Source organism: Corvus cornix, chromosome 2 (assembly GCF_000738735.6).
Source record: "Corvus cornix cornix isolate S_Up_H32 chromosome 2, ASM73873v5, whole genome shotgun sequence".
NCBI lineage: Eukaryota > Metazoa > Chordata > Aves > Passeriformes > Corvidae > Corvus > Corvus cornix.
In genome coordinates, this window is record NC_046333.1 from 103,020,168 (window position 1) to 103,047,981 (window position 27,814).

At 41.0% G+C, this 27,814-nt stretch overlaps 1 protein-coding gene across 1 annotated transcript; it reads right to left on the bottom strand.

The window, feature by feature from the left end:
• Positions 1-3,224: 3,224 nt before the first annotated feature.
• On the bottom strand, positions 3,225-5,663 carry LRRC30 (leucine rich repeat containing 30). The gene has a single exon (XM_010396316.2). It carries the CDS (start codon positions 5,661-5,663, stop codon positions 4,635-4,637), a length of 1,029 nt encoding a protein of 342 aa, XP_010394618.1. The 3' UTR covers positions 3,225-4,634.
• Between the last annotated feature and the right edge of the window lie 22,151 nt (positions 5,664-27,814).

Below are 27,814 nucleotides of genomic sequence, written 5' to 3' on the forward strand. Positions count from 1 at the left end.
AAGTTTTCTTTTGTCTGTAAATATTTCAAGATTTCAGCTCCCACATGTGAGAATGGCAGAAGAACATGTGACATAATAATATACATGTTTTCTTAATATTTTATGTATTATTATATATTGTTATTTTTATACAATTATTTTCATGCATACTTAACTCAGCCTGAAACACTCCTTGAATCACTTAAGAGCTGCTGTCTGAAGGCTGTGAAGCAAATTTGCCCTTGAAATTTGGTGAAATCATAATGCCCAGATGATTAGTTAATTTTCTTTGCTTTCTTGCTTACTTTCTTTCTTTACTTCTATTTATTTCTCATGTGCTGAAGACCTTTGAGGCTTCTGTTTTTTCACTGTTTAAAGAAATAAGCTGAAGTATCAATGGTTTTTCTGCTTGCAGAACTTAAATGCTGTGGTATGTTTTTCAAGTAATGTGCTGGCCTAGTGAAGTAAATGACAAGTCCAAATCTCTCCAGAGTCAATGTAATATTTTTTAGATTCATCCTCCTTCACTAATTTAGAATTACCAACTGAAAGATCTGGCTTCCTGAAGCTATCTGAAGCACAATAAGAAATTAATTCATTCATATTCTAAAAAATTTAAACTGCAGAATGCATATTCTTGTAGTAAAATGATTAGAAACTGTTCTTTATGTTGACAAAAAAAGAGGGGAATTTTGATGAAAACAAAAAAGAATGGAGAAAATATTGGCAAGTTGGTAAAAAGAAGTTGACACATTTTTCAACCAGATTAATAATCATAAACTTTTAAATCTGAATTTCAAGATATTTCAACTGGACTCTGCAAAACTCTGTTTTGAAATGCCACTGCAGTCCACATCTTGGAAATTTTCCACATCTCTGAAATGGGTCTTTGTAGGTTCTTGCTGCTTTGCTCATGTAATGGGCTGGTGTTCCTGGCCAGGTGACATGCCCATGGGTGCCCCACAGGGCTGCTGGAGCAAGGCAGTGTATTTTGGGAATTTACCAGTCACGAGTGGCATTAAGAATTTGGCCCATGTGCCAGAGTTGGCGAGTGGCCTCAGAGCAGTAGGCACAATACATTTCAGCATTAACTTCCAGTCAGGTATTACAGCAATATTTCAGATGAAAATGTTTTTCTTTCAGTCAAAGGTTGAACCACTAACTTTGGTTAGGCCAAAAGCCTGAAACCTTCCAGTTTTCAAAGGCTTAGCTTGTTGACTAGACTTTAAATTTTTCACAGAATGCATCTCTCTTTTCAATTTAAAATAAAAATAAGTGGAACCTTTTCACCAGATCTGACGAAATGTACCACCAATGGGATTGATGACAGCTGAGAAGAAAATTCTATAGCCCTATTGTGTATTACATTTATTCCAGCCAGCTTGACCCCTGACTATATTCTTTCTACTTTGTTCTTGTTTTTGGCTTTTTCTTTTGTCCACATCAAGAGTTTTTCCAAGCACCTTGAGAGCCTCCCTGAGCAACAGCCATAGAAAAGCCACCATGCCAGAAAAGAATCCTTTCTACCAGTGGAACCCACATTTTCCATTCCTTTAAAGAACACTACCACCACCAAAAATAGTAGATGAATCAAATGTTATGCTGCTGTGAAGCTTAGGATAAGAAAACTTCAGTGCTTACCAGAAACAAGAGTAATATTCTGCATACAGTTCTCTGAAAGATTATAAAATTAAACTTGTATCATTTGATATACACATAAGTGGTACTGTTGTCATATATTATGAGATATGACTACAGGCCCTGCAGCCTTTCAGTTCCTTTTTTCCTTGTCATCTGCACAGCTAATATCAGATGACAACGCTGAGATCCACCAATTCTTTTCTAATGCCCTGCTCAAAACTAGAGCCAGCATGTGACATTATGCATTCTGTCTCCCTCCTGTGCCCTTGCTTGCTTCTTCTGTCTTGCTCCCTCTCAGATGCAAGTACATATGTCATTAGTTGCCTCTCATGCATATTTCTATACAATAACAGTGGTATACAATATTTTCTTTTTATAGGAAGAATTCAGAACACTACCTTCAGTCATGAGAGATAATTTTCTGTATCTCTGACAAAGCTCTATAAGGGCCTTGGCTGAGGAATGAAAAAAAGACTAAAGCAGATCAGTAGAAATTATTTTCTTAATGGTAAAATCTGAATTATACATTAAAGTACCATTTATTCAATCAATTTTATTATTCTGTTTAAAAAGGCAGTCACTTTTATGTGTTTCATATGCTTACAAAGGTTTATTAGCTTGAGTAAAAGGTCATTATTATTCAATTGAGTAATTTAATTTTAAATTATTGGTATTGCACTTCATATTATAACTGCTTTCGCAGATGCATTTGATTATGTCAAATTTGCCTTTTAATCCTCTGTCTGGAGATCATTTTCTTGAATCGTTCACTGTTTCTCACCCTCATAGTGGTATCCTAATGAACACACGCAGTCCAGCCTCACATCTTCCATGTAAATTACTGTGCATACCTCTCCTGGTCAGATCATATCAGAGGCTATCTGGTGTCATATAATCCTGGATACTGACATGTGGAAAATCTTTTCAGGTGATTAATGCCATAGGCATCTAATTTTCCTGCAAAGCAATATTGCAGTGTTTACGTGAATGCCAGACTAAGGGATATGAAATGAGCATTTAGAAAAGTTAATAATCTGTCCCTAATCCCCTCCAAGAATTATCTGTTGGTATTTCTAAAAATAATTGCAGCTTTATTCCTTGTTGCTAATGGAATCACATATTAATTTATTAGATGCATTTTTCATTAAAAACTTGGAATTTTGCATAGGTGAAATAAATACATGTAAAGCTACACTTAAAATATCTTTGCATTTGAAATATATATTAAGTAAAAAAATTCACAAAATATTTGTTTTCTTGCTTTGTTTGCTTAATGCTTGAGCAAATATGCCCTTCAAAAAGGTTTAATGTTTGCTAGAAACATAAGATCTGTCCTTGACTGCACACTTGGAGACTGTGATTTCCAGGCCTAACACTGAAATTCTCAGTTAAGATATAAATCATACACAAAACAATCCAACACAATAAAATATCAGGTCAGGCAGACCCAGGGTGGAATATTCTGTGAGCAGCAATTCCTCATTGCTAGCATTCAACACCACACTGATAATGTCAGTGTGCCCAAAGGTGCTGTCCTTACTCACACGTACCTATGAATTACATAATTGTCTGCTTTATCAGGCTGCTCCTACCTCTGCTGAGGAGCTTTTCCCTCAGCCAGGGATTGCCCATTAACTTCACTAGAAGCAGGATCAGTCTTTCACAGCCTTCTATAATTTTGAACAAATTATGTTTTAGAAAGTAATCATTGATTCCTGAGATTTGACATAGGAAGCACTTTGAAAATGGCTTTGAATACTCATAATTAGCTCAAGAATTACAGTCTCATTCCTCTCTTACACTGCCATTACAAGTATTTATCTCAACTGATTTCAACAGAGCTGCTTCTGTTTTACACTGGTGTGAGGGAACAAGAAACCCAAGTTGCATAAATTGTTAACAGCTCTTTCATACTGCCTCTTTATTACCAGATAAAACTTTGATGAAGGACATTCACAGAAGATCAATATGAGAAACCTCATAAGACTTGACTTTTATGCTGCTGGCTGATACCGAAAATCCCAGAAATAACTATTTGTTTTTGTAGCTCTTACTTAAGGTGATGACTGGGTTGATGCTGCTTTTCCTGAAGGAAATATTTCAACTTTAGGAGATGTACTGCCTCCTGAGTAAAGTTACTCCATAGCTTGGATTGCAGGGATATGGGAAAGGGAATGGAGAGCAGTTGTACATGTAACAATGAGCAACTCCATCCTTTGTGTGAGGGAAGAAGCCACAGTCCTTTCTCTGCTTTGTGCAGATGCTGCTCCCGGCTGTGATGCACTGCTGTCAGCATCCTAGGAGGCTCCAGGGAAGGGTTGCTTGTCTCACCAGGGGTACGAGGAGCTCTGGGGAAGTTTGGGATCTACTTCCAAAGAACTGGGAAATTGCCTCATCACTGGCAATCTCTACCTGTAATTTATACAAGCCAGAGCACAGCTGTGTGGTAAACAACAAGTGGTATTGAACTGGCCAGTAATATACTGTCTGTGAGCTAATATAGCTCAGGATATATTCACTGCCCAAAGCAAACATTTTCCTTGAGATTCACTTAGATAGCAGTGTTTGTTTATGTCATGGTTTACCTGTGTATGAAGAAGTGAGCAGGAGTAGAAATGCAACGGCAATCACAGAGAGAAAGTCTAATTTGTATTAATATTTCTCCAACCTAATAGCTGTCAAATACACATTTCTGCACATCCAGCAGTCTGCTTTAACTTGTTTCTGTCAAATGAAGGGCAAATATTTTATCACAAGTTTGTTGTTGTGTTTTCTTCTAAAAAAACCCCCAAGTATCACAACAGTGAAGGTTACAGAGGTAGCTATTTTTAGAAAGTTTGCTCTTCACACACTTAATCAAGACCATTGTACTTTACTTGCTTTCCTCCAACTGTTACTAAAGCCATCCACAGCCTTCAAAATCCAAGCATTATGAAGTGGAAATGCCTGTGCAGGAAAGCTCTCTGATGTGATTGAGTCTTGATGACAGGCTTAATCCCAAGCTCAGCAGAAGCTCAGTTGTGCTCCTTTTTGTCCCTGAGGTAGTTGAAGAGGACGTCCAGCCCCCCCTCAACAACCTCAGGCAGGGGCCGGGACAAGGGGTTGTGGGCGATGTGGAGGCCTTTGTCCATCGGGTTCCAGGCAATGCGGCGCAGCCGGCGCAGCAGGTACAGGTCCTCTGGGAGGCTCTGGATGGCATTGTAATCAACGTTCAGCAGCTCCAAGGTGCTGACATAGCACAGAGACCGTGGCAGACTGCGTATGTTGTTATTTTCTACAATAAAGATTTGCAGATTGACCAGATACTGGATACTCTCTGCGATGTTTTCCAGCTTGTTGGACCCTAGGTGCAAGAAGTCTAAGCTTCTCAGGGCGAAAATGCAGAGAGGAATTTGCACAAAGCGGTTGTTACTGAGGTTCAGTTTCCTCAAACTTGTCAGGTCGGTGAAGCTCAAAGGCAGTTGTGAGATGCAGTTGTGTGAGAGGCTCAGAACCTCCAGCTTCCTGCACAAGCTGAGCTCTGCTGGCACTTCTTTCAGGCAATTCATATTGACAAACAAGACCTTCAGGTTCCTCAGCAGCCCGATCTCCTTAGGCAGACACTTGAGGCAGTTGCCACCCAAGTTCAGCACTACCAGCCTGTCCAGCTTCCCCAGCGAAGGAGGAATCACCACCAGCTGGTTGCGTGAAAGGTTCAGCTTCTGCACCTCGTGCAGTCCCCACAAGAAGTCAGGTGTGCTGGTCATCCCTTTCATTATGAGGCTCAAGCTGACATAACGCAATCCCCGTTTCAGCAGTGACTTGGGCTCTCTCCCTGCGAGAAGGGCATCTTCCCATGCAGGCAGCTTTGGGCCTTTCCTAAGGAAAACCATGCTCCTTCGCTCCTCGTTCTTGGAGTGCTCAGTTCCCATAACACTCTGATTCACTCCTGAGAGAACTGAGATTTTATTCCCTTGCAATATGCAAATGCCAACAGAGGATGACAGCCTGCAGGAGGTGGGAAAGTCAAAGCAAGGAGACAAGGAGGAGCCTGTGAAGTGCATCTCAGTCCACCGGAACAGTTTCCACAGCTGCTGAGGGAAAGTTTCACTTTTGGGGGCTTATGTTGATCTTGGTGCACAGTCTGTAATGAAACACTTGCTCCTGACTTGTGAGCAAACCTGTTCAATTCAAACTGAATGCCACAAGACAGCTGTCACTGTCATTTGGCCTGGGCTTTATTGGACAGATATGTATCTTCACTGCAAAAAGGTCACAAGGATGCTGTATATAACTTCACTATGTCAGCTTTCTTGGCTATCTGGTACATATCACGGCTGCAGGACAATTAGCATGAGTGAGTTAAAAAAAACCAAACAAACAAGCTAAAGAAGAAAACAAGCAAAGAAGCTGTCATTTCAACTCAGATTTGAAGGATGTTTTCATAATCACTTTTATTTTGGTTCCTGATTTCTCTGAAGTAGTTACCAGTCTACCAGAAAATTTTGTATGCTGCAAAAATACTGATAAAGACTTTTTATGTCAGTCCTTGTTTTCTGCTTAGTTAAAAAAATAATGTTCACAATAAGTTTTAGCTTTTATATCTCCTTTGTGGTGAGGATTGGCCTCTCTCTTTTCAGAAAGGGTACCAACTTCACTGCAGGAGTGACATTTTGCAGTAGTATCTGTGCCCACTTGGATGATTTCTTGCTGCACATGGCACCAAGTGTGAGCAGTCATATCACACAGTTCTAACCAAATTACTCTGCCCTAAACGTCCTGTGATACTTTCACATCTATTAACCAGATTCTTGGGGTCTGATTCTTTTGTGCTCTAGAAAATGGAGCCTCTTGATGTCCCTTCCCCTGTGAACTTTCATGTCTTCCTGGGCTATTCTGGGGTACAGGGAGATGAGCAGTCAAATAGCTTGAACTGTAAGTGACATTTAGATCCAATATAGAGGGGCTGATGGAAGAAGAAAGAAGCAGTGAGGTATAATAATACCCAACAACAGCTGAAGTGAGCTCTGCTGGTGAAAGGAAATTGTATTGCTACAGGAGTACATACGCAGGGAGTTTAAACTCAAAGGGACCATAAAAAGGATTTGCAAAAGCTCCAGGTATCATCTAAACTAGTTGAAAATTGCAACAAATAGTACAAGACTTTCAGGACTTTTCCTCTCCATTGAATCAATGGTGATGAAGGTGTGTTGTTGCCTTCGGAGAGATTTGGTGATGAGTATACCCTCCCTTACCATCTCATTTCAGAGATCCTCACCTTAAAACCTTGTGTTAGCTCAGATGCTAAAGGATTATGCAGAAAACTGCATCTGGAAGTCAAAGCACTCCAGCAACCACTTTGGAGTCAATCCCCACCGCCCCTTCTTACTGCCAAGCACCACTCAGTCTCCTCTGAGCTTTGGGTCAGGGCTCTCCTTTGAGCTTCAGGATCCCTCATAGAGCTGCATCTGCTTGGGAAGAGAGGGCAGAGAGGGGGCATTCCTGCAGTTGTGTCTGAAAAGTGGGGTCCTTGGAGACCTCAGGAGAGCAATCAGGACCACGGGGAGCAGTGCAAGACAGTGGGGAGCTGAGCGAGCTACGCAGTTAAAACGTGTTTGAACAGGGCTGCGTGACACAAAACCAACTTGTGCTGGGGCTGAAATATTGCATTCCCTGGAGTGCCTGGATGAGCCTGAAAAAGGCTGAGGCCAGTTGTATCTGGTTAGAGTGAGTTGGCAGCCTGTGAGTCACAGATCCCTCCCTCATGCGCACTTTTTGCCAGTATTCCTCAGTTTACAAACAAATGTTATACAAATTGCCATCACAGCTGTAAGCTCTGACTCAGTGTTCTTGTTAACCATCATCCCCACACGCTGCCCAGAATGGGAGAGGAGATGCTCAGGGGGAAGAGGAAACCCAGTGGCTTGGGCAAGACTGGGCCTTGCATGATGGGGCCCTAAAATGTGGCCCTTCATTCCAAGCCAGTGGAGGAGAGAAAGCATGAGCCTCTCATGAGCTCTGCCTTTGGGTTGTCTGCCCAGCTGCTGTTAAAAATGCAGTTATTCTCAGAGAGCATCCATGGATTTGAACATGGCATTTTGCTTCTGTGGGGCAAACGCAAAGGGAAGAAAAAGGCTTTTTGGAGAGCATGTGTAAAATTAGGCGTTTCCTTTCTTTTAGTCTCACTGCTGAAATGAGGAATCTGCCTCAGAGAATCTGCCAGAATCTGCCAGAGACTGGCTTTGCTCCCTGTGGCTGGGCTCCCACCTGTGACCATGGCCCCATGGTCACTTCAGAGCTCTTTCTTCCACAGGTCACTTTTAGTAACAAATGAAAACAGAACACAAAGGAAGCACAGTCTCCCTGTAGCCACTGCCTCCCCCCATGGCTGGCCAGATATTTTTGGATGAGAACGTTGTTCCCATCTCCGAAACACACTGGAGTTCACTGCCTGGGGACTTGGCAGTGCCTACTGTGGCTTCTCACCACAGAAATCCTCGTTTCCTAACAGCGTGACTCAGCCAAAGTGCTCTGTACCCTGCCCTGGCTTTGCATCACACTGTCCATTTGAAACTAAGCCTGTGATACAGCCCAGCAGAGTCTGGGCTGGGCTGTTGCTGGAAAGCTTCACCAGGGGATCTCTATCAAAGAAAAATTCTTGCTCTGCTTCAGCCTCACAGCATCTCCTGCTATTGCGCTGCTGTATCTCCACTGCCTGCCAGACATCAAGCAGCAGCAAAGGGGATTTAAAAAAGAAATTCCACATCTGCAGCTCTCATTGTCCAGTTCCCTTCCTGCCTCTGTGAGTATCATAACCTCTGCATGGAATAAAAAAAAAAGACAAACCATTTCCTATTCTTTGTTCTCCAACAGAAAAACAGGCTATTGAGCATGCTTGCAGTTGTGGAGATGGGAAAATCTGAGGTAACCAAATTAATTTTTTTCCTGAAATCGAGATAATAAAACCACAGTGGCCTCATCTGGACATCTCAGGAACTAAAATTCTGTACGAAAATAGTCCCTTGTCTCTTGGTGTCCTGGACTGGCTTTGTTCAAACTCTTCTCAGTTCCCTTTTTTCTGTGCTGCCTGCTGCCCTACCCTGGCCCATGCTGCGCTGGGCTGTGAGGATGAATCCATTCCTTTGGAATGCTCTTAGGCAGCACTGACCTGTGTCCACACAGCCTGACAGAAAGCAGAATTTTGTACATGCAGGTTTGGAAGCCCAGATTGGTGGGCTTTACATGACACAGTGTACTTTGTAGATTAAAAGAAAATGTTAGCATGCAAGGGAAAAAAATAACCCAAAGCTTGTTGTAACAACTTTGTAGTCTAACCAATATAATAAAAGAAACTGCACTATTAACAATGATAAAAAACTGATAAGCTGACAAAAATGACAAGCTGTATTTTCTGACATTCTTTGACAATGCAAATTATTAGATTTTTTTTTTTTTCTTAAGGAATCAGGATTGTCAGCCCTAAAAAAACCTGAAGATGAGTTCACAAAAGACCTGGAATTTTAAAGTCTATTATCTTTGGGATCTTTTATTTGTCTTCAGGTTTTGAGTCTGCAAAATGCACTTGGGAAACATTTTCTAGCTTTTTTCTGCATCCAGGTAGGACTTGCCATAAAACCAATTGCATTGGTTTTAAGTCAAAGTTGAGATCATCACATAATTACTTTTCCATACGATGTGAGCTTTTAATGAAATATCTGATACCATCAGGCCTTTTATGAAACCATAGCTATCTTGACACACTGAGTTTAAATTTTGTTTTTGCTGCAAAACCAATCCTGTCATTGTCTTTTAAATTACTGAGCTTACAATAGATACCTATAGTTTCATTATCATATACATATAGGTTCATAATTGATTTTGAAACAAGTTTTGTGTTCTGTATGGAGGAAAAACCTTATATAGTTCCTCTGTCTCAATAACTTTACAAATGTATTAATATAAGAAGAAATTCTTTAAATCTTTAAGCATAACCATTTCTAAAATGCTGGGAAATTCAACCCACACTCTTTTGGAAGAAATTTTCATTTCATTCATTACCTAGGTCATAATAAATACCTGTTTAAATGAGGATGCAGAAACTACCTAACCATTCCTGTGACAGGAAGGATGATTTGGCTAAAAAGGGTTAACTTGTTCCAAGTTCAGCAGAAAACAACAGTCATGCTGGAGAAATATTCATTACAAATACAGCTGCAGCTATTGAACCGTTTTTGCTTTTGCTATTTCTTTCCTCTGAAGTAAATAAAGGGTTTTAAAAGTATCAGTGCCATTCAGACTGCCAGAGAAGTCCTCTAGTTGTAGTACTAAGGAAGCAAATTTTGTAGGGTTTTAACTACTTTGTAGTGGTTTGTTGATCTTGCAGCTATTCTGAAATATTAAGTCAAATTTCAATGGTAATTTGAGATTTATGAGATGTGACACAAGACAGAAACAATTCTTAAGGCAATTTCGGATTTCCTGTTAATTTGTTTTTAATTATGGTGCTGTTAACAGCTTTTAATGACTGTTTGTCCCTGGAGCTTTCTTGGAATGTTTCATTAAGGTCCCATGTGGAGCTGCTGGATTGCCTGACCCATGAAGAATTGGACCTTGAGGTGAATGACTGCCTGTGCAGGGGCTCATTTTTCTGCAGGCCTCTTGACAGAAGACAAGCTTGAACTGAACATAGTATAAAAATATAAAAGAGAGATTTGGGGTTGTGAGCGTAAGCGAGCCTAGAAATGACAGGCTCTTCCTCCTGATTGTCAGGGATAGCAGCAATTCTTCTATGACATGGGATTACAGGAAGTTTTATTCCTTTTTTGCAAACTTGCCATAGTATTTTGAAATTCCAGAAAATACATGAATGACTGGTTTGCCACCTCCTACTTCTGCCACAATTTCCCTATGTGTACACAAGTCAAACAGCTGGTCTGTCTGTCTGTATAAACAGAGGCAACCTGTGATCCTACACTGTGCCATCATCCATGTTCTCTGGGGCCCTGTTTCACCTGGTGCCCATGACAGTTCTCCCTGGCAGCATCAAAACTTGCTTCCTGTAGGTGCTTGCCCACTCTGCAGGAAAAGGGGTGTGTAGCACACAGATGTGCCCTAGGGCTCACCACCATCCTGCAGGACTGCACAGAGGGCTCTGCCCTGCTTTATTTAGCCATCTGCACACAGTGTTCATGACTCAGCCTTCTCCTCCTCTTATGGCTAGTGTGGTGACAGATTTGACACCAGTTACAAATGTATCTGAAGTCATTACATGGAGGATAGCATTGCAATATAGAAAGCATACACTGCTCTATTTTTCATCACTACATTTGTGAGCAGTCACATCTACATTCATAAATTTCTGTAAAATAGCCTGTACCTGTCTGGTAGCAATATGGATGTTTGCTAAATGCTGCTCAAAGGCTGTGGCTTTCTGAATAAATTTGAAAAAAAATTTGGAGCAGATTGTCCAAATTGGACGAAGTACTTTTACTATAACTGCTGCCACATGCCCTCTGCCACAGGTACTCTTTTCCACAGAGCTCTTGAAGGTCATTTTCCTACATTTTGGATATGTAATAAGAAAAGAGAAATTCTTGGAAAGTAGAAGAGACAGCCTGATAGTTCCTTGTCTAAATCTAATCTGATACATTAAGACATGTTTCTTGGCCTGTCTCACAGAAGCAGTTAGATCATGTAAGTGTCCATCACATGCCTACACGGTTGGCTGGCCTTCCTTCCTTCCTTCCTTCCTTGCTGCCTTCCTGCCTTCCTTCCTTCCTTCCTGCCTTCCTTCCTTCCTTCCTTCCTTCCTTCCTTCCTTCCTTCCTTCCTTCCTGCCTTCCTTCCTGCCTTCCTTCCCGCCTTCCTTCCCGCCTCAAGTCCTTCCAGACTTATTTCAGTGCCTGGAACAGATTCAGTCCAGCTGCCTGTGGTGTACAATGCCCAGCTTTCTGAAGCATCTTGTGCCCAGGGGTTACATGTCGCTCTGGAATGACGGGAATATCCCCACCCCTTGTAAAGCTGTTGCTCAGATTAGCAGGGTTTTCTTAAACATCCACGTGTGTGGAGAGTCCAAAAATAAGCATGACTCTATGGGCTGCTGGCAAAACTCCCAGTTCCTCCTCCAAAGACTGTTTTAGTATTCTAAGTTTAACGGGTTGTTGCAGTTGCCTAGATTTCAGGAATCTGAGTCCAACCTCTGTTCTGGAAAAAAAAGGCAGAGAAAACCCTTAGGGTCCCAAGAGGAGAGAGGAATTTCCATGGGGTCCTACTTGAGGTACCTGTAGTTCAGAGACAGATGGGACTTAAGCAAGACCATCCGTTCAGCATTATCTAGTAACAGTCTTTAAGATTCTCCTTGCTCAATCTGCCAACATGCTGATTTTAACAGAATTTTTAGAATCAGCAATTCTCTCCAATCCATAGTCAATGTCAATGTGCCTCTGTTTTGGCTCCATGAGAGTTTGTATGCCACAATAAAGACCAGATGACTCAACGTTATCTATTGCATAATTCATTGCGGCTGTACCAATATCTCTCATTTTTATTCTAATCGTTTAGGTGTATCTGAAAATGCTGGAAAAAGCCAGAGGGAAGTTGAAAACTTACTTCAGAAATATTATGAAACACTAAGTGATCCAGGTCTTTGTGCCTGATTTAGTGTATAAAATAAATGCATGCTTCTCCAGTTGAAAGCACAAGTCCTTTTTATCTCAGCCCTCACGAAATTTGGTAAATCAGTACTGCAAATCAATGGGACCCAGTATGAAGGGGTTTAGGTATTTCCATCCAGAGTCCATTACAAAAATGATTGCAAAAAAGAACTTAGGAAATAATTCAATCAAAGCTGTTGTGGAACCTTAATCCCATATCCATAATTCTTACACAAATTTTACTGATATAAGAAGAAACTCTGCATTTACCTTCATATGCCTGATAAATGATGAGAGAATCTAATTAAAACTCCCTAAAACACATACCAGTGTCTCAGTTTGGGATTTTTCGGAGACATTATCAAATGAAAGAGCAGACATCCCTCTAGACATTTGAAGACTCAATGCCAACAATTAATAGCTTGACTTTTAAATTTCCAAGCTCTAATTTAAGGAAACATATTGAATGCTTAGCTCAAAGGGCTTTAGTGAACACATAAAATTTCTGAAGCAATCAGTAAAGCAATACATCTAGGCATTATTAGTATGACAGTGATATTTAAAATGTTATGAAATAATACAGGTCACTGTATGGTCAAACAAAAGCTGGTGAGATCTGAGCCAAGTTGCAGGTAAGGGGAGCTGAGGACATCACACAGAGCACAGCCTGGAGGCAGAAGATATAGCTCAGTAGGAGAAAAAAGCACATGAAAAGCAACTTGCATAAAAAAACTACCTTAAAAGTAATAAAACAGAGCAAATCAAAGCGAAAAATATGATCTTCAAGCCCAAGTACAGGCAAAAGGAAAAAGGAAAAGAAAGGCCCACCCATAATTGTCCTCTCTTATTTTACAACCTCTAATGAGCAACTTCCCAATAGAGAATCAAACACGAATCTGTTCTGTACCTGAACATCAGAAGAGATTAATTGTGGTGTACAGCCACAGGGTTTCAGCACTTACTGGACTGTGAGAAGACAGGATCTTGTAGTTAATGATTCCACCTGAGGTGGAATGACAGCACATTCGGCAGCCGTGCAGGTAAGTGGAAGGGGAGCACTGATGCTCTGATATGTGGCCAGGTCGGCTAACAACAAGGTAAGCTTTTTCAAAAAGGTGGAAAATGATGTGTGGCTCAAAAGGATTGCAAATGGCATTTAGAAATGAATTAAAATAGGAAGTTGGATTGGGGTGAGCAGGGTAAGAAGCTGAGGTATTTTATTTTTAATCATATCTTCCTGGACCAGGGAAGATGACAAGCAATATTTGCAGAGGGTTTGAAACAACAGTGTCAGCCTGTGCATTGGTCATTACTACACGCAGAGCTCAAAAAACTGATGAAAGTAATTCTATGATATGGTTGCCTGTGAGATTGGAGACTAGACATGGTGACCCATATTGTCCCTTCCCATATTGTGGTCTTAAATCTGACCTCTTCTTCTGCTGTCTTCAACTCCCCTACATGTGCAAAATTCAGGAGCCTTGGTTCACAGGCCACTGCGTTCATATTATCTTTGGTGCTGATCTCCACATTTTCTGCCTCACTGCATTTCACTTTTAGTTTACTAGATTTGAACAAATGTAGGCAATTAGAGGAAAGTGCAATTATAACAGATTTGCAGATGACAAGAAATCTTATCTTTAGCCAGGGCTGAGTGCAGACATGACCTGGGCTGGTGGGCTCAGAGCAATATGCTGGCAGATGCTAGCAGAAGGTTACAGTCTATTTCCTTCCCTCTTCCATGGAAATGCATTCTAGTTTTCCAAGGCTAATGATCTTTGCTAAGCCATTTCATGAGCCCAGGCTGAATATACAATATGTTACAAATGTCTTAATTCAGTCAGTTTGGCATTCCAAAAATTATTGTTCTCAGATGTATTTAACCAGCAGTCTGGAAACCACTGGTGTTCAATGGGTTTAGACAAGTAACATTTCAGGAATATAGATTTTGGCAGCTTCACTTTAAAAGCCACTAGTGGAATTGAGCAGCAAGAAAAGTGATTCTAATATGATGGTTTTACCTCCCCCTTAAATGATGGTATCATGATACAGAAATAATAAATGGTAATATATGGGGGAAAAGGAATGGTGCTAGTCCCCCACTGATAAGGCAGAGCAAACATTTGTCTGCAGCCACCTGTTCTTGAACTTCTCTAACTGTACTTTTTCACTCTCTCACTCTGGAGCAAACTATGTGCAAGTGGGAAAGAGCTAAGTGCATTTCCTTGGGTGGAAAGCGATATGGAAATACCAAACACTGTCTGCTACCTGACATAAATACTGATCTAAAAATACACCACCTTCCCCCTAAACCCCCACTTTACATCATAAATGAAGCATAAGCAGACCCCAGAAAGACTGAAGCAGAATGTCTACTGAATTTATGATTAATAAGCATGTCAAGTTTTATAACAGCATCCTTATGTGGACACAGCTAATGGCCTTAACATTGCTTCCAGAATCAAAATTGAATGGTTGAGCAGATTTAGCTTCAGGAAGGCCCACAGTGATAAGGGAACCATCAGAGAAAATATGTGTACACATTTTTCAACCTGTCAAGTGAAAAGAATCACAGATGATGATAAGTCAAGGATATGCCCTCTCCTATATGAGTTGTATGAATGTTTGTGCTGAACAAGGCTTCTTCCTAAACAAGAGGGAAAAGGTGAATGTAAGCAGCAGCAAGATGCATGATTATCCCTTAAATTACACTCACACAAGAGCAATAATTACTCTGAATCAGCATTTAAACAGGGAGATTTGGGATTTGCTGCTCAAAGCTGCTGTAAATTGCTAACCCTGTGAGAAGTGCAGGAAGAAAAAAGAGCACAGGTAAGTGCGGCAAAAAAGGGGGCACAGATTTGGGTAAGCAACAAACAGATTTGAGAATTACATAGATTTTTTGGGGGAAAGATTTCACCTGTTGGTTCTTATCAAAGCCTCTAGAATACATCTCAGGCCCCAGGGACTGAGCCAGGCTGTGGGTGCTGAGGATTAGGAAACTGTAAGCTGGAGGACAACCTAAGGAGCTGCCAATTTGATGTACATTTCCTTCCTCTGAGGCACTTGGTGCTGAAGACAGGGCTGAAAGGAGTGTGCACCAACCAGGCCTCATACAGAAAGACTCAAATGCCACAAGAACTTGTTCTGTTTCTAATTAGGAAAACAATGTGTACAGATATGGACACAGGTAAAATGGAAAGCACTGGACATGGCGTGTTGTCTAAATATTGATAATTGCTGCTGGATCAATCTCCTGGGAAGGTCAATAATTGTCTAGTTACAGACGTTATTTGTGTCAACTCAAACTGTACCCTGCAAATCTCATAAACAAATCTTAGCTATTACTATAATGCTTACATGCTTTATTAGTTTTCAAAGAAGTGCTTTGAAAGAAAAAAGATGCTGTAAAGGTAGAAATCATAAATTATGGTGGATTCTCCATTAGCAGCAGTATAAGGCCATAACATATCCTTGCAGAAGTGGTATCCAGATAACTTATTGAACTATCCAGGCAATCACTGAAAGCATTTAAGGAGACTGTCATCTTGAGTTGACATGTGCAGCATATAACATCTGCTACAAAAATGTTAACTGATTTTGTGAGATTCTATTTCTATGTAGTAAGCACATCTGTGCACCACTGATTTGTGAGAACATCAGCTGTGGTAGACCAACAGTCTCTCTCTCTTATTTCACAGCCTGGCAAACTTTTTTCCCACTTTGCTCTTATTGGGACAGCCTAGCAAACACCTTTGATGTTTTTACCAGAGAATGGACCAGCAGTGACCAACAGTGCTACAGAGGCAGTTTTTCTTAACCAGCTGCTGGAACTGCAGTGCAAATCTATATGCAGTCTATATTTCTTACACTACAGTATGTACAGCTTGTAGGAAGTATTAAATTTTACTATTGCAGCTTAAAAAAAGAAAGAAAAATAGAATTAGGCAAGACACTGCAGCACTAACTCCAGCCTCCTCCTTATGTGCTCCATAGCGAATCCTTCTCAAGACACCAGGGAGCACAGTTTCCACCGCACAGCTCAGCTGAGGTTTAAGCTTTGGCATCACCACACTTGAAACAGCAGAGCTCCAGTTCCTGCTCTGTGCTGACCTGAAAGCAAGGGTGGCCCCTGATGAAAACTTACTTCCTGAGACATTTAGGCAATTTGGGGTCTTCTAACACAAGTGCTGAGAGATGGGCTTTGTTTCAGATATAAAGAACACACGTGATATAAATCCCTCTATTCTGGAGAGGTCCCCATTGACAAGAGGTAAGCCCATCTACAAGACAGGCTGGAAGGAGGATCTGGAAAAGTACAAGCCTGTCAGTCTGACCTCAGTGCCAGGGAAAAACATGGAGCAGTACATTTGAGTGGCATCATGTGGCATACACAGGCCAACCAGGGATCAGGCCCAGCCAGCGTGAGTTTATGAAAGGCAGGACCTACTTAACTAAACCTTTATCTCTTTACAGGTGGCCATTATTTTCATATGGTATAGACATATATTATATATTTCCAACATAATTATTAAAATTATATTAACATTATACTATGTTCTATGTATGTTTTGTAGATATAAAAATAACTTTTTTTACGCAATCTATTGCATTTAGATAATTGTGACTAGGTGAAGCTATTTTGTATTCTGGGGCATTGACTAGACAAAAATATTTTCTAAACAACAGGCCAAATTCAGAATCAATGTCAGTCAATGCTGTTTATTTTGGAAGTCACACCTGTTAGTTTTTAGCTGGAATGTGACCCTCTGGCTTTGCATCTTAAGCATTCACACATCTCAAAGTCAAAAATGGGGGGGCTTTCTTACAGACTCTTGCAATCACGTCTCTGCATCCCTTCCTTATTTCTGAAGTTAGAAAGAGCTCTGTCTACTGATTAATGGAAAACTATGCCTGAACAGCTAATTTCCTTTAATTCAAACTCTTAATTGGCATTTTAGTGGCAAGTAACTGTACAACATCTATTGAATTTGTGCAGTCGTTGTGGCAGGTAAGACACGTAACATAAGACACATCTGCTCAAGTCTCCAGATCTTCATTGAACAGAGATTTGCACACAGTGCTTTAGTTATTAAGTGTACATCGTATAATTTATTAATGGAAAGCCCATTAGTTCCTGACAGAAGCTAGGAAAACAAATAGCTGTATAAATATTTAAGGTATTAATTCAAAGACTTTCAAGGAACATGCAGGGGACACTGGAGTATAGGAGCCAGGCCTTCTGTAAGGCTTGTGATTGCAAGATTCCTTTGTGAGATTTCTTCTCTCTAAACCACTGAGCATCCTAGTAGAGTGTAAAGGAGTCATTGAAATACTTCATCAATTATATAAGAATAGATGCTTAAATATATCAAACTATATGTACAATTCAGGATAGATTGTCTCAGCTGATGATGTGATTAAACTACTGAAATATTGTTTGCTTACAGGAAAAGATACTCAAATTGTGCTTGTATTCAGATGACAAAAAATAAGATTTGAAGTCTCTTATAATATTGTGGCATTTTGTCAGAATATCTCTTATTCAGAGAGATTTTGAAACTGAGATCTTTAATATTCCTAGGTAGCTTACAGCATTGCCCACCACTGGCTCTGGCTGTGTTACTTGATCTTCTCGTAGGATTAGGACTGCCTAGGAAGCATAGCCTCACAGCTTTTCTGGGAAAGCTAAAAAGCCATGGCACGTGCTTACTTTGTTGTTTCCAGAACTGGAGATGCCTCAGAAAGACGTTTGTCTTTCTGTGGCTGAAAAGTGTTCAGCCCTGGACAGAGAGGGGCACACTTCTTCACAAGCATCATCTGGCCTGCCTTTAAAACACAGCCTGATTATAGATGCCTCTTTCTCCCCTGGCTCTGGAGGTGAAGATGTCAAAGCGTGGCCAGAGAGAGAGCAGGCAGCGCAGACACGCTCTGCCCAGTGGCACAGACATGGTCAGGAAGCTGGAAGCTGGGGCAGAGCCATTGGGTACTTGTGACCCGGAGCTTTTATTTCGGAGGTGTTAGTCTTGGTTTAGCCATGTAACTCCCAGTTTATGTGCCCTGTATGCAGGTCACACTGCCTTTGGTACCAAACCAGGCGCATTCCTGCACCTCCAGCACTTCTGCAAGAGGAGTTCAGGTGGTGTATCGCTACCACTATCCTGTACCCCAATCTCTTCATTGAGTCACTGGCCATATTATAACTCTGCCCTGTGAAATCTCATCTATAAAGTAGAAATTTGGTACATTGGCTCTTCAGAGAACGGGGTAATCATGAAAACAGAAATATTATTGCTCTAAACCTATTTCCTCACAGTGCCTCAGTCCTGATTCAGAAAGATCGCTTTTAGAGATAGAAGGATAATTCAATCATCATTTAGTTTCTCTTCCTCTGAGACTCCCAGCCAGAAATGATTTATTGAAAATTGTCATGATAGCTGTTATGTTTCAGATATTCTTGGAAAGGCTCTGTCACAATGTGTAGCCGATTCACATGGACACAAAAATTAACTTTATTTTAAAGACAAGTGTTTTAAAATATGTATTAGAGGGGAAAAAAAAGAATTTAAACTGAACAACTATTAGCTTCCCTAGATAATATATAGTTTTTCAGTAACAATTGCCTATTAATTATTTACTGCTAGCAAAAGATTTGATCTCAAGCAAATTCTTTGGATTTCGTTGGCTTTGCTGCAGTCGCTGCTGCAAGTCTGGCATATGGTAATTCCAAATTCCAGGCTCAGTTATTCAATTTTAGGGTTTTTTTGTGGTAAAGTTCAAACTGACTTTAATGAGAGATTTGCTTCAGGATGGGATGTGGAATTTATTATTTCGTCGGTATTACACCATATTACATACAATATATAAAAGTTAAACCCATTACCTTGGCAAAGCAATTAAACCCATGAACTTTGAAGGTGTCCTACTTTTCAAATGCAAATAAGGTAGTTCAGGAGGAGCCCAATATCAGAAAATTTTAAGGAACAAATGGCTCCATGGAAGTTATTTTTCAAAGGGATGAGGGTAATGTGGCATTTAAACAAAGCAAAAGATAGAAAACATGCCCTTAAATGTAGTGAAATGCTACAGCCAAGAGGCAGCCATTGTACTCAAAATAATTTTCAACCTTGCACATCAGCTCCAGCACCTACACCCCTCTCCCATTCACACTTTTGCAACCTTCTCTGGACTCTGCTTCTTGTAGAAATATATCAGGGAACAGTGTGTGAAATAAGCCTGATACTGTCAATCTTTGGGCACTCATATGCATGATGAGGACACTCACACACCTGATAAGTTACATCAGGTGGTGAAAAATAAATGAATAAATATGTAAAATGAGTAAATAAGCTCCATGCTTTATGAAATAAGCTAATGTTAAACTGCTCAAGAGTAGAAAAACTCCCCTACAGACAGCCTGTCTCATAATTTTTTTCCATCATAGTGGCTGTTTTGCCTGCCTGAAGCATCCAGACCTGGCCAACCACTCTTTAGATGCCACCAGTTCCAAGTCCCTGCCTGCAGCAGGGTCCGCAAGAACCTGAACGTGGGGTTGCTGATATGCTTTGGGAAAGGTGTGGGGAAAAAAAAAAAAATTACCATTAAAGAGTAAGCTGGTGGAATCTGCCTTGTGACTACTGGTTGCACTGATGTCAATTAGCACGTTGAAGTGGGTGTTAGCAGGAAAGGAGTTCGAGGTTTTGACTTGCAGTTTTACAGTGCCATCCTGTGGCTGCCTTAAGTGCTGCAGAATAAAATCAGGAACACTTGGAGCTTACTGAAGCTTTTGCTATGTAGCAAGATTTTCGCAGGTCTGGACAGTGAAACTATATTAAATTGATTAACAGTAGTTTATATTTCTTGGTTTAAATATTTATGGTATATTACAAGCATTTAATCTTTAATGTGTTTTAAGTAGTTCTCTACTTTTAAAATACATGTATTTTTGTATTAGTACTAAAAATTTGATTAAGAACCCTGTAAGAATACAATGCACCAAGGCACAGCCTCGTCACAAATAACTTATCAGTGTCTGAAAATTGAGCCAGTGCAAAAGCTTCAATACTTAAAATAAGACTGCCCCATAAACTTTGTCCTTTTGCCCATATTTATTCATTTATGAATTAGTAAGCCATCTGATTTCCCCATGAAGCAAAAAGATATATGTGTTCTCTTCTGGGATCCCACCACAAGAAAGACATCGAGGCTCTGGAGTAAATCCAGAGAAGGAAGGGCAAGGGAACTTGTAAAGGGTCTGGAGCACAAATTCTATGAGGAGCAGCTGTAGGTGCTGGGGTTCTTTAGCCTGAAAGAAAAGGAGGCTTGGGGGAACCTTATCACTCTACAGCTACCTGAAAGGAGGCTGCAGTGAGGTGGGGTCAGTCTCATTTCTCAGGTAACAAGTGACAGGACGAGAAGAAATGGGCTCAAGTTGTGCCAAGGGAGGTTTAGTTATCAAGATTTTTTTTTTCCATGGAATGTGTTGTAAAGCATCAGAACAGACTGCCCAGGGAAGGGATGGAGCCACCATCCCTGAAAGTTTTCAAAAAACTTGTGGATATGGCATTTGAGACATGGCTCAATGGTGAACATGGTGCTAGGTTGATGATTGGTGATCTTAAAGGTCTTTTCCAGCCTTAACAATTGGATGATTCTATGATTCTGTGAAAAAACCCCAACCCCTCTGGAAAGTTTTTAGCCTGTGTGTTGTTGGTTTGGGATTTAAAGTTTGGGGTTTTTTCCTCTAGGGTCTTGAATTTGTGGCTTCATTGCCATGCCAATTAATTCAGTCTTACATGTTGTTTGTGTCATCAGCTTACAGAGATCATAGAGTAATTTGGAAATGTTATAATAAAAAGTGTTCCCCCAAAATCACAGTATAAACTCTATATGCTTACCTATGTTTATTTTATAGTTGGCTTGTATTTGGTCAGTCTTTGTCAGAACAACTTCCAATCTGCTGTAGTTCTTGATATTTTATCAACAATCCTACAGCAGTAATAGGTATTTTTTTCATGTTCCTCTATATCATTTACAAAATACTCTAAGGGGGAAAAAAAAGAAAATAAAAAATTGCTTCATTTTACTCTGCATGAGATACCTGTCAGGGTTTTTTTCCTTGCTTTTACACATGAGGAAAGCTAAAAAAAAAAAAAAAAAGAGACAACGATGGCTTTGTGGGCAGCTCAAGATGAGATATACAAACATTATCTCCAGGCTGATGGAGTCTCATACCAGATATTTGCACATTCCTGAGAGTACCTGTGGTGGGGTTGCCTTGGGCTGCAGAGCAGTGGAAGGGAAAGGGGAAAAAGAAGAAAGTTTTTGCAGATGGGGAAGAATTTTAATTACCTCTCACAGGACACTACCTTTGCTTGCTCCCTGCAGGCCACCAGAAATATGCAGGGAGGAATCCAGGAACAGTAAATCCAGCACTGCAGTGTCACTTAAAATCATCATTGACTAAAGTTTGGTAATGTTTTCATTTGTTTAAACACAAGCATTTCTTGATTGAAGTCAAAGACAGCTAGAAAGCTCAGCTCCTAATCTCTCAGCTCATCAAACTGATTGGCTTTGTGTCTTGTTCTCCAAAACAAACCTCTAATTAGCGCTGGAATTTACACAGAAACAGTCACCTTAGTAAATACAGCCTGACGATCCATCCATCATGTGTATAATATTTATGTAGGCACTGAGACACACTGCATATCTTTTCACTGTGCAATTCAGATTCTAAACATTTCCAATACCTCATAAATTTTTAATTATAATTCTTTCTAAAGTGGAGCCAATACCTCACTACATATTAAAAACTGTTAGACTTCGTCTTCAGTGATGAGCCTTTGTTTACACAGCACAAAAGACACAGCAAACACTACTGCCAGCCTCAGCAGCATTTAACACAGACTTTGCACTGTGGATAGCTATGTAGGTAGATAGGGAATCCAAAAATAAGTTCTACTTAGTGCAATTTCACTCGACAGGTATTAACCTTAGATTGCCCCATAAACTTTGTCCTTTCGCCATATTTATTTATTTATGAATAATAAGGCATCTGATTTCCCCTATTTTCCAAGTCAGGCTATTCTCTCAACACAGCTTAAAGACTGATCCCATAACTACCTGTAGTTAGTTAAATGTAAGAGTATTTAATTCAAAAATCATACACTTCAAATAATGCGGAGTTCATTTCAAAGATAAAATGTGTTAACTCTGTTTCCATTCTATATATTAATGGTAATGTTTGAATAGTAGAGGATGTCTCTAATAGCATTAAAAAGGTGAAGCACAGAGATTTCCATTTCACAATTTCCCACTTTTATCCACTTGTGAAAATTGAGTTAAAACACATGTAAGGGTGCCCATAAGGTAGCAGCAAAGCACAGTCACCTGCTTTTATAGACAGGAAAAGTTGGTTCTGGTTTTAAAATATTGCTCTCTGAACCACACATTGGGACACTCCTACCGTTCCTCAAATTAGGAGCCCGAAATAAATTTTTGAATTATTATTTTTTAAATGGCCTCTGGTTTTAGTTTTAGGCAGGGCTAATTTCTTGTAAATTGGAAGTGATAAATTATTTAGTTTGCTAATAATGGCATTCCAGATAGGTGTAAGGCACTTTCTTGCAATAGCAGGAATGGCAGTTAAGGTTAAAAAATAGCTCACATTATGCTCACATTTCCTCCCACATTAATAAAGTTAAATTGCCTCTTGAATTGGATTCTATGGCAAATTTCTATAACAGAAGCTTAAAGCTGACATCAAATTCGTGTTTAAGCGTATAAATAAATTACTTAATTTTAAAAGCTTCAGAAGACAACTGGATCTGTTCATTGTTCCACAAGTTGGACTAAGGCCACATATTTAAGATCTTGGCTCTCATCTTATGCCTTCTTGAAGTTTTATTTCTTGCATTATCTCTATATAATCTACAAAAAAAAAAAGGTAATGAATCCTTGTTAATTTCACACCAAGATCCTTTAACACAGATTTTTTTGCATAGGCAGGTGTATCCTCTGAGCAGGAAAATCTCACCACTTGCCAGTAAAAGATCAACCACCACAACAACACTGGTGTCCTACAGATCTTTTCCCAACTGCATACCCGACTATACTTGAAAAGAAATGTGAAATCACTGAAGAAAAGATCAGAGGGTGTGATTAACTGATTAACTCCTATTTAATATTTTTTGCAAAATAATAAGGAAGCAAAAATTGTCCACAAACTCCAACTGCTCCCACAAATTAATTGTGGTTTAAAAGTATGAGCTAAATTATAAATTCTCAATCCACTCAGAACTGAGATGTTAGGAGCATAAATTAAATGCCATTTAGCTTGCACATCTCTGTGAAGGCCAAGTCATATTCTCACTGCTTTGTAGTACAATCTGGAAGTGAGGGGTTTGGATCCTTCAAGTTCCACAAGTCTTTCCCACAAGATCATTTTGGAGAGGAACAGTAAGATTTTTCATGCTTGTCTTGGTTTGAAAGACAGGTGTCTGCTAAGGAAGGCAGGAGCCCCCCTTGGAACGGCAGATGCGACCCCCTTTCCCTCCGAGTTATTATAATTTTGAAATCAAGGGGCTTTGAGGCAAAGATGTGGGAAATAGGAATAACAGTTCTTTACTATTATATATCTATATGTGTATAACCAGTCAAACAACAATAACTCTGGCAGTAACAGCAAACAATCACAAACCCAGTCCCAGCCTTCTCGGCTGTCGGGCCCTTTCCCCTCGGGTGCAGTTCCGCTCGCAGCCGGCAGGGGCGCTGGCGGCTCCCGGTGAGCAGGGCAGGTGCGATGGTTCCCCCGCGGCTGCAGGGGGCGCTCCGGAGCGAGCTCGGGGAGCACGCGGCAATGGCGGCCTGGGATCCCGGGAAGGGATGGGACAAAGGCTTCGCAAAGCCCTGAGCAGCCGATCCCGGTGTCCGGCCGGACCCTCAGGAACAGCAGGCTGGAACGGCAGGCTGGAACGGCAGGAACGAGCACAAATCCCGGGTGGCAGACGAGATGTATCCAAACTTTCCAGGTGGGAAACCCCTGGAGGTCTGGGAAAGCACGTCGAGCACGGCTACAATGCAGCGAAGGCTCGAAGCAGCGGCGGGGCAGGGCGGCCACAGCCCGGCTCCCAGCGGGGCAGGGAAGGTGGGCCGGGGATCCTGGGTTTTTTCTCCACAGAAGGAAAAGCAGCTGATGAAAAACAGCCTCCCTCTCCAGCCTTCGGGACCGACTAACTGCACACGCAGGTGAAACAAAAGAGTAGCCAGATGCACCCCACCCCCCGGCTAGCTCTTCGTTTTTCTTAAGTATGCAGCCATTTGTCCCCCTAGCAACACATATGGGGAAAATTCCTTTAACAGAAAAAAAAAAATAGGAGAACTCCTAAAACCCCAACAATGCTGTTAACATTTGTTCTTCATGTTATAGATGTCTCTTGTGAACTTTACTGTGGTCATTCTTTAGCCTGGATGGGCTATTGAAGCCTTCAATCTCTTGTAAAGTTTAATCGAAACATAAGGAAGAGTCTCATGCCCAGACTTGGAAGAACATTATGGAAGGGTAGTTGCTGATTACCTGTAGTGACAATATTGTATTCGCTATTGCCTATTGGTTCCATTTTTTCAACAAAAGAAAAATTAATGTTAATTCACTGTGATCTTTTGGGGAGGAGTGTATTTGCCATAATACAGTCAGTCCTGTTGGATAATAACCACAATTTCCAGCATGTGACCTGTATTACAGAAAATATGCCAAGACTTGCCTTCAACATCATTGATGCCAATGAATCTATTCAAGCAGGACGACAGCAGAAACCAATTGTTATAAACATATATTATAGTATTGGCTTCTCGCAAAGTATTAAGGTAGATATTATATAATGTTAGAAATGCTTTTTGCTGTGTGGATGTAGTTTTCTCTCATTTTAGCAAGAATGTTAGCGAGTGTGAGCAATTAAGATAACCTCCAATCGAGCAGAGGATGAGGCCCGAGAAGCTGCTAATCAACACTTTGTCCAGAGAACAAAAGGGCCCAAAGGCTACTCCGACTGGAGAACCAGCGGCCAGGAGAGCCTGGAGAATTAAGAGATCCACCCTACCATCGACTCTTACCTAGCGGGCCCAACCCCAAGAATCAAAAGAAATAAAACCACAAGGCAGAAGACTACGCATGCTCTAAAAAGGCGGAACCAAGGAGTGGCCATGCAGAACAGCTCCAGGAAAAGTTTTAATATGAATAGAGAACAGACAGTAAAAATGGTATAAAAAGGACTCACCTCTAGCATCAGGTGCGCTCTTGGCAGAGCGCCAAGGCACCCGGCTGTTATCCCTTTGCTTTATTTTATGTGTCTCTTATTGTCTTTATATTAAACTCTTTAAATTCTAACAGGAGAGTGAACCTCGTTTTTCGCACAAACCATGCCACCCTTTGCAGGAACAGCTTTGAGTTACCCAGTATCTCTTGCTGTCTGCATCTCCTGCTTTGAGAGCCACGAAGAGACCAGCTACAAGCAGTGTCTCTATAGTCAGGTGCATAGGCACAACACAGGCATGTGATGTACTTACCACAATATAAGGAAATACTTCTGTATTCAATTTCAAAACAGAGAATCTGAGGCAACTGCACTCATTTCATTGGGTCTATCCAATGCTGCATCAAAGCAGGGCTCCCAGGATGATGAGATCTAGGAATTACAGTCTATGTTCCTCTTCTTATTAGTGTTTTATTATTAAAGCACTTTTATTATGCTAATACCTGTTGTGCCTTTCTTATTTAAACTGGGGAAGGACCCTGCACAACCAAGCAGTGATGATGCTTCTGTGTGCTCCTAATTCCTGTCCACATCTCCTTCTTGGCAGGGCTTTTGACCTCTTTGCTTGGTACCTTCTTCTGAGCAGCCTGACAGGAGGTGGCTGGACCCTCTGCCTTTAGCTCCTGCGATAGATTACGTCTGGTAATAGGAGGGTGTGACTGACTGTTCACAGCCCCTGGAAAGCTGGATGAAGGGTACCACTAATCCTAGGTGCTGTCAGAGTGAGGGACATGGACGTGCATGAACATGGGGCCGTGTATCAGGCATGGGTGATAGCCCAAGCTTTAAAAATCCTCTGTGTTACGGCAGTTAGGGTTCTGAGAGAAGTATGAATTTAAACAGTTTCCTGGTTTGTTCTGCTCCCTCTTTGTGGCATCCAGACTGTCCTGGAGCTCCTGCTTTTCTCCAAAGCCAGCCCTCCTCTCTAGTGAGCACTTCAGTCCAGGCACCTCCTGAAGTCAGTGAAGCTTGTACCATGAAGCAGGCAAGCCTTTGCGGGACCTTGCACTTGGGCACAGCTGACTTGGTGTCTTTTCTGGCTAGGCAGGAGGCACTCAATTTGCTTGTGCCTTTTCCACTGGCCTATGACAGCTTTGTGCACGCTCCTGGAGCAGCTGTTTTGCAGACTCCTCTGAAACAGCAGTTTTTCTTGAATCCTCATGGAAGCCTTTGTCATCTTAGAGACAAATAACATGGATTTCAAATTACAGCTTGAAATAACTTTCAGGAATAGAAAGGGCACGGACTTTTGCTGCTGAAGCAGACTATCAGGCTACCAGCTGAGGAATACCAGGAGGAACCTGGAAGATGTCCTGGCCTACATCTCTTTTCTTGGGTTGCACTTCCAGCCTGTCAAGCTGCTGAGGTAGTGTCTCTGTTGAGAGGAAGTTGTGGGCAGGGTGTGCTGTGAAGAGCTTTTTGCTTTGAATTTACTCCTCTCTTTAGTCTGTCACAGCTCAGATTTATTAACCTCTGGACGTACTTCTCTGAGGGAGGGAGAAATATACTTGAAGTGTTCTGGGGAACAGCTGAAGAGTTATCTAAACCAGCTTTTAGTAGTGACTGAATGTTTATATTAGCAGCAGACAGGCAGTTTATTGTATTGTTTTTACCTCTGATTACAAGTGATAATCATTTCCAAAATGCTTTTTCAGAACACTTGGGTGGTGCTTATGAGATAATGAGGCAGAGGCAGAATGGATTGCAAGTATGTGTAAAAAGCCCAACAAAAACCAGCTAAAAATTAGAAACTCTTTGTTGTACAGTACAGCTACAGATAAAAATCTTATTTAGGCTTTTGATGTAGCTCTGGGTGTGTTTGTCAACTGGTTATAACAGTATACCTCCTTCTGGAAACTATTCCAAATTCCCTACCCCAATTCCAGCAGCTATTGCATCAGTGATGTTCACAGTGTAGAAATGTCCCTAAACGCATTGGGAGTGGGATGGATGGTAAGGTGGGATGGTGGGACATGCAAGTTATTAAACGTTATGGATGAGGAAAAGCACAGCACCGCTGACAGCTGTGAGTGCCCCTGCTGCCCTCTGGGGTCAGGAGGTGACCTCATGCTCCTGAGGGGCCTGAAGGGAACCTGACATTAACACAATAGCTCTGCCTTTAGCGCAGCAACACAGACAAAAGCTGAAAAAACATAATTGGTGCTCTCTTGGAGTTTACTTAGGTGCAGGATAGCAGAGTGGTTCTATTCAGAGTCTGTATTTGGGTTTTCTCCGTTTTGAGCTCTCCCAAAC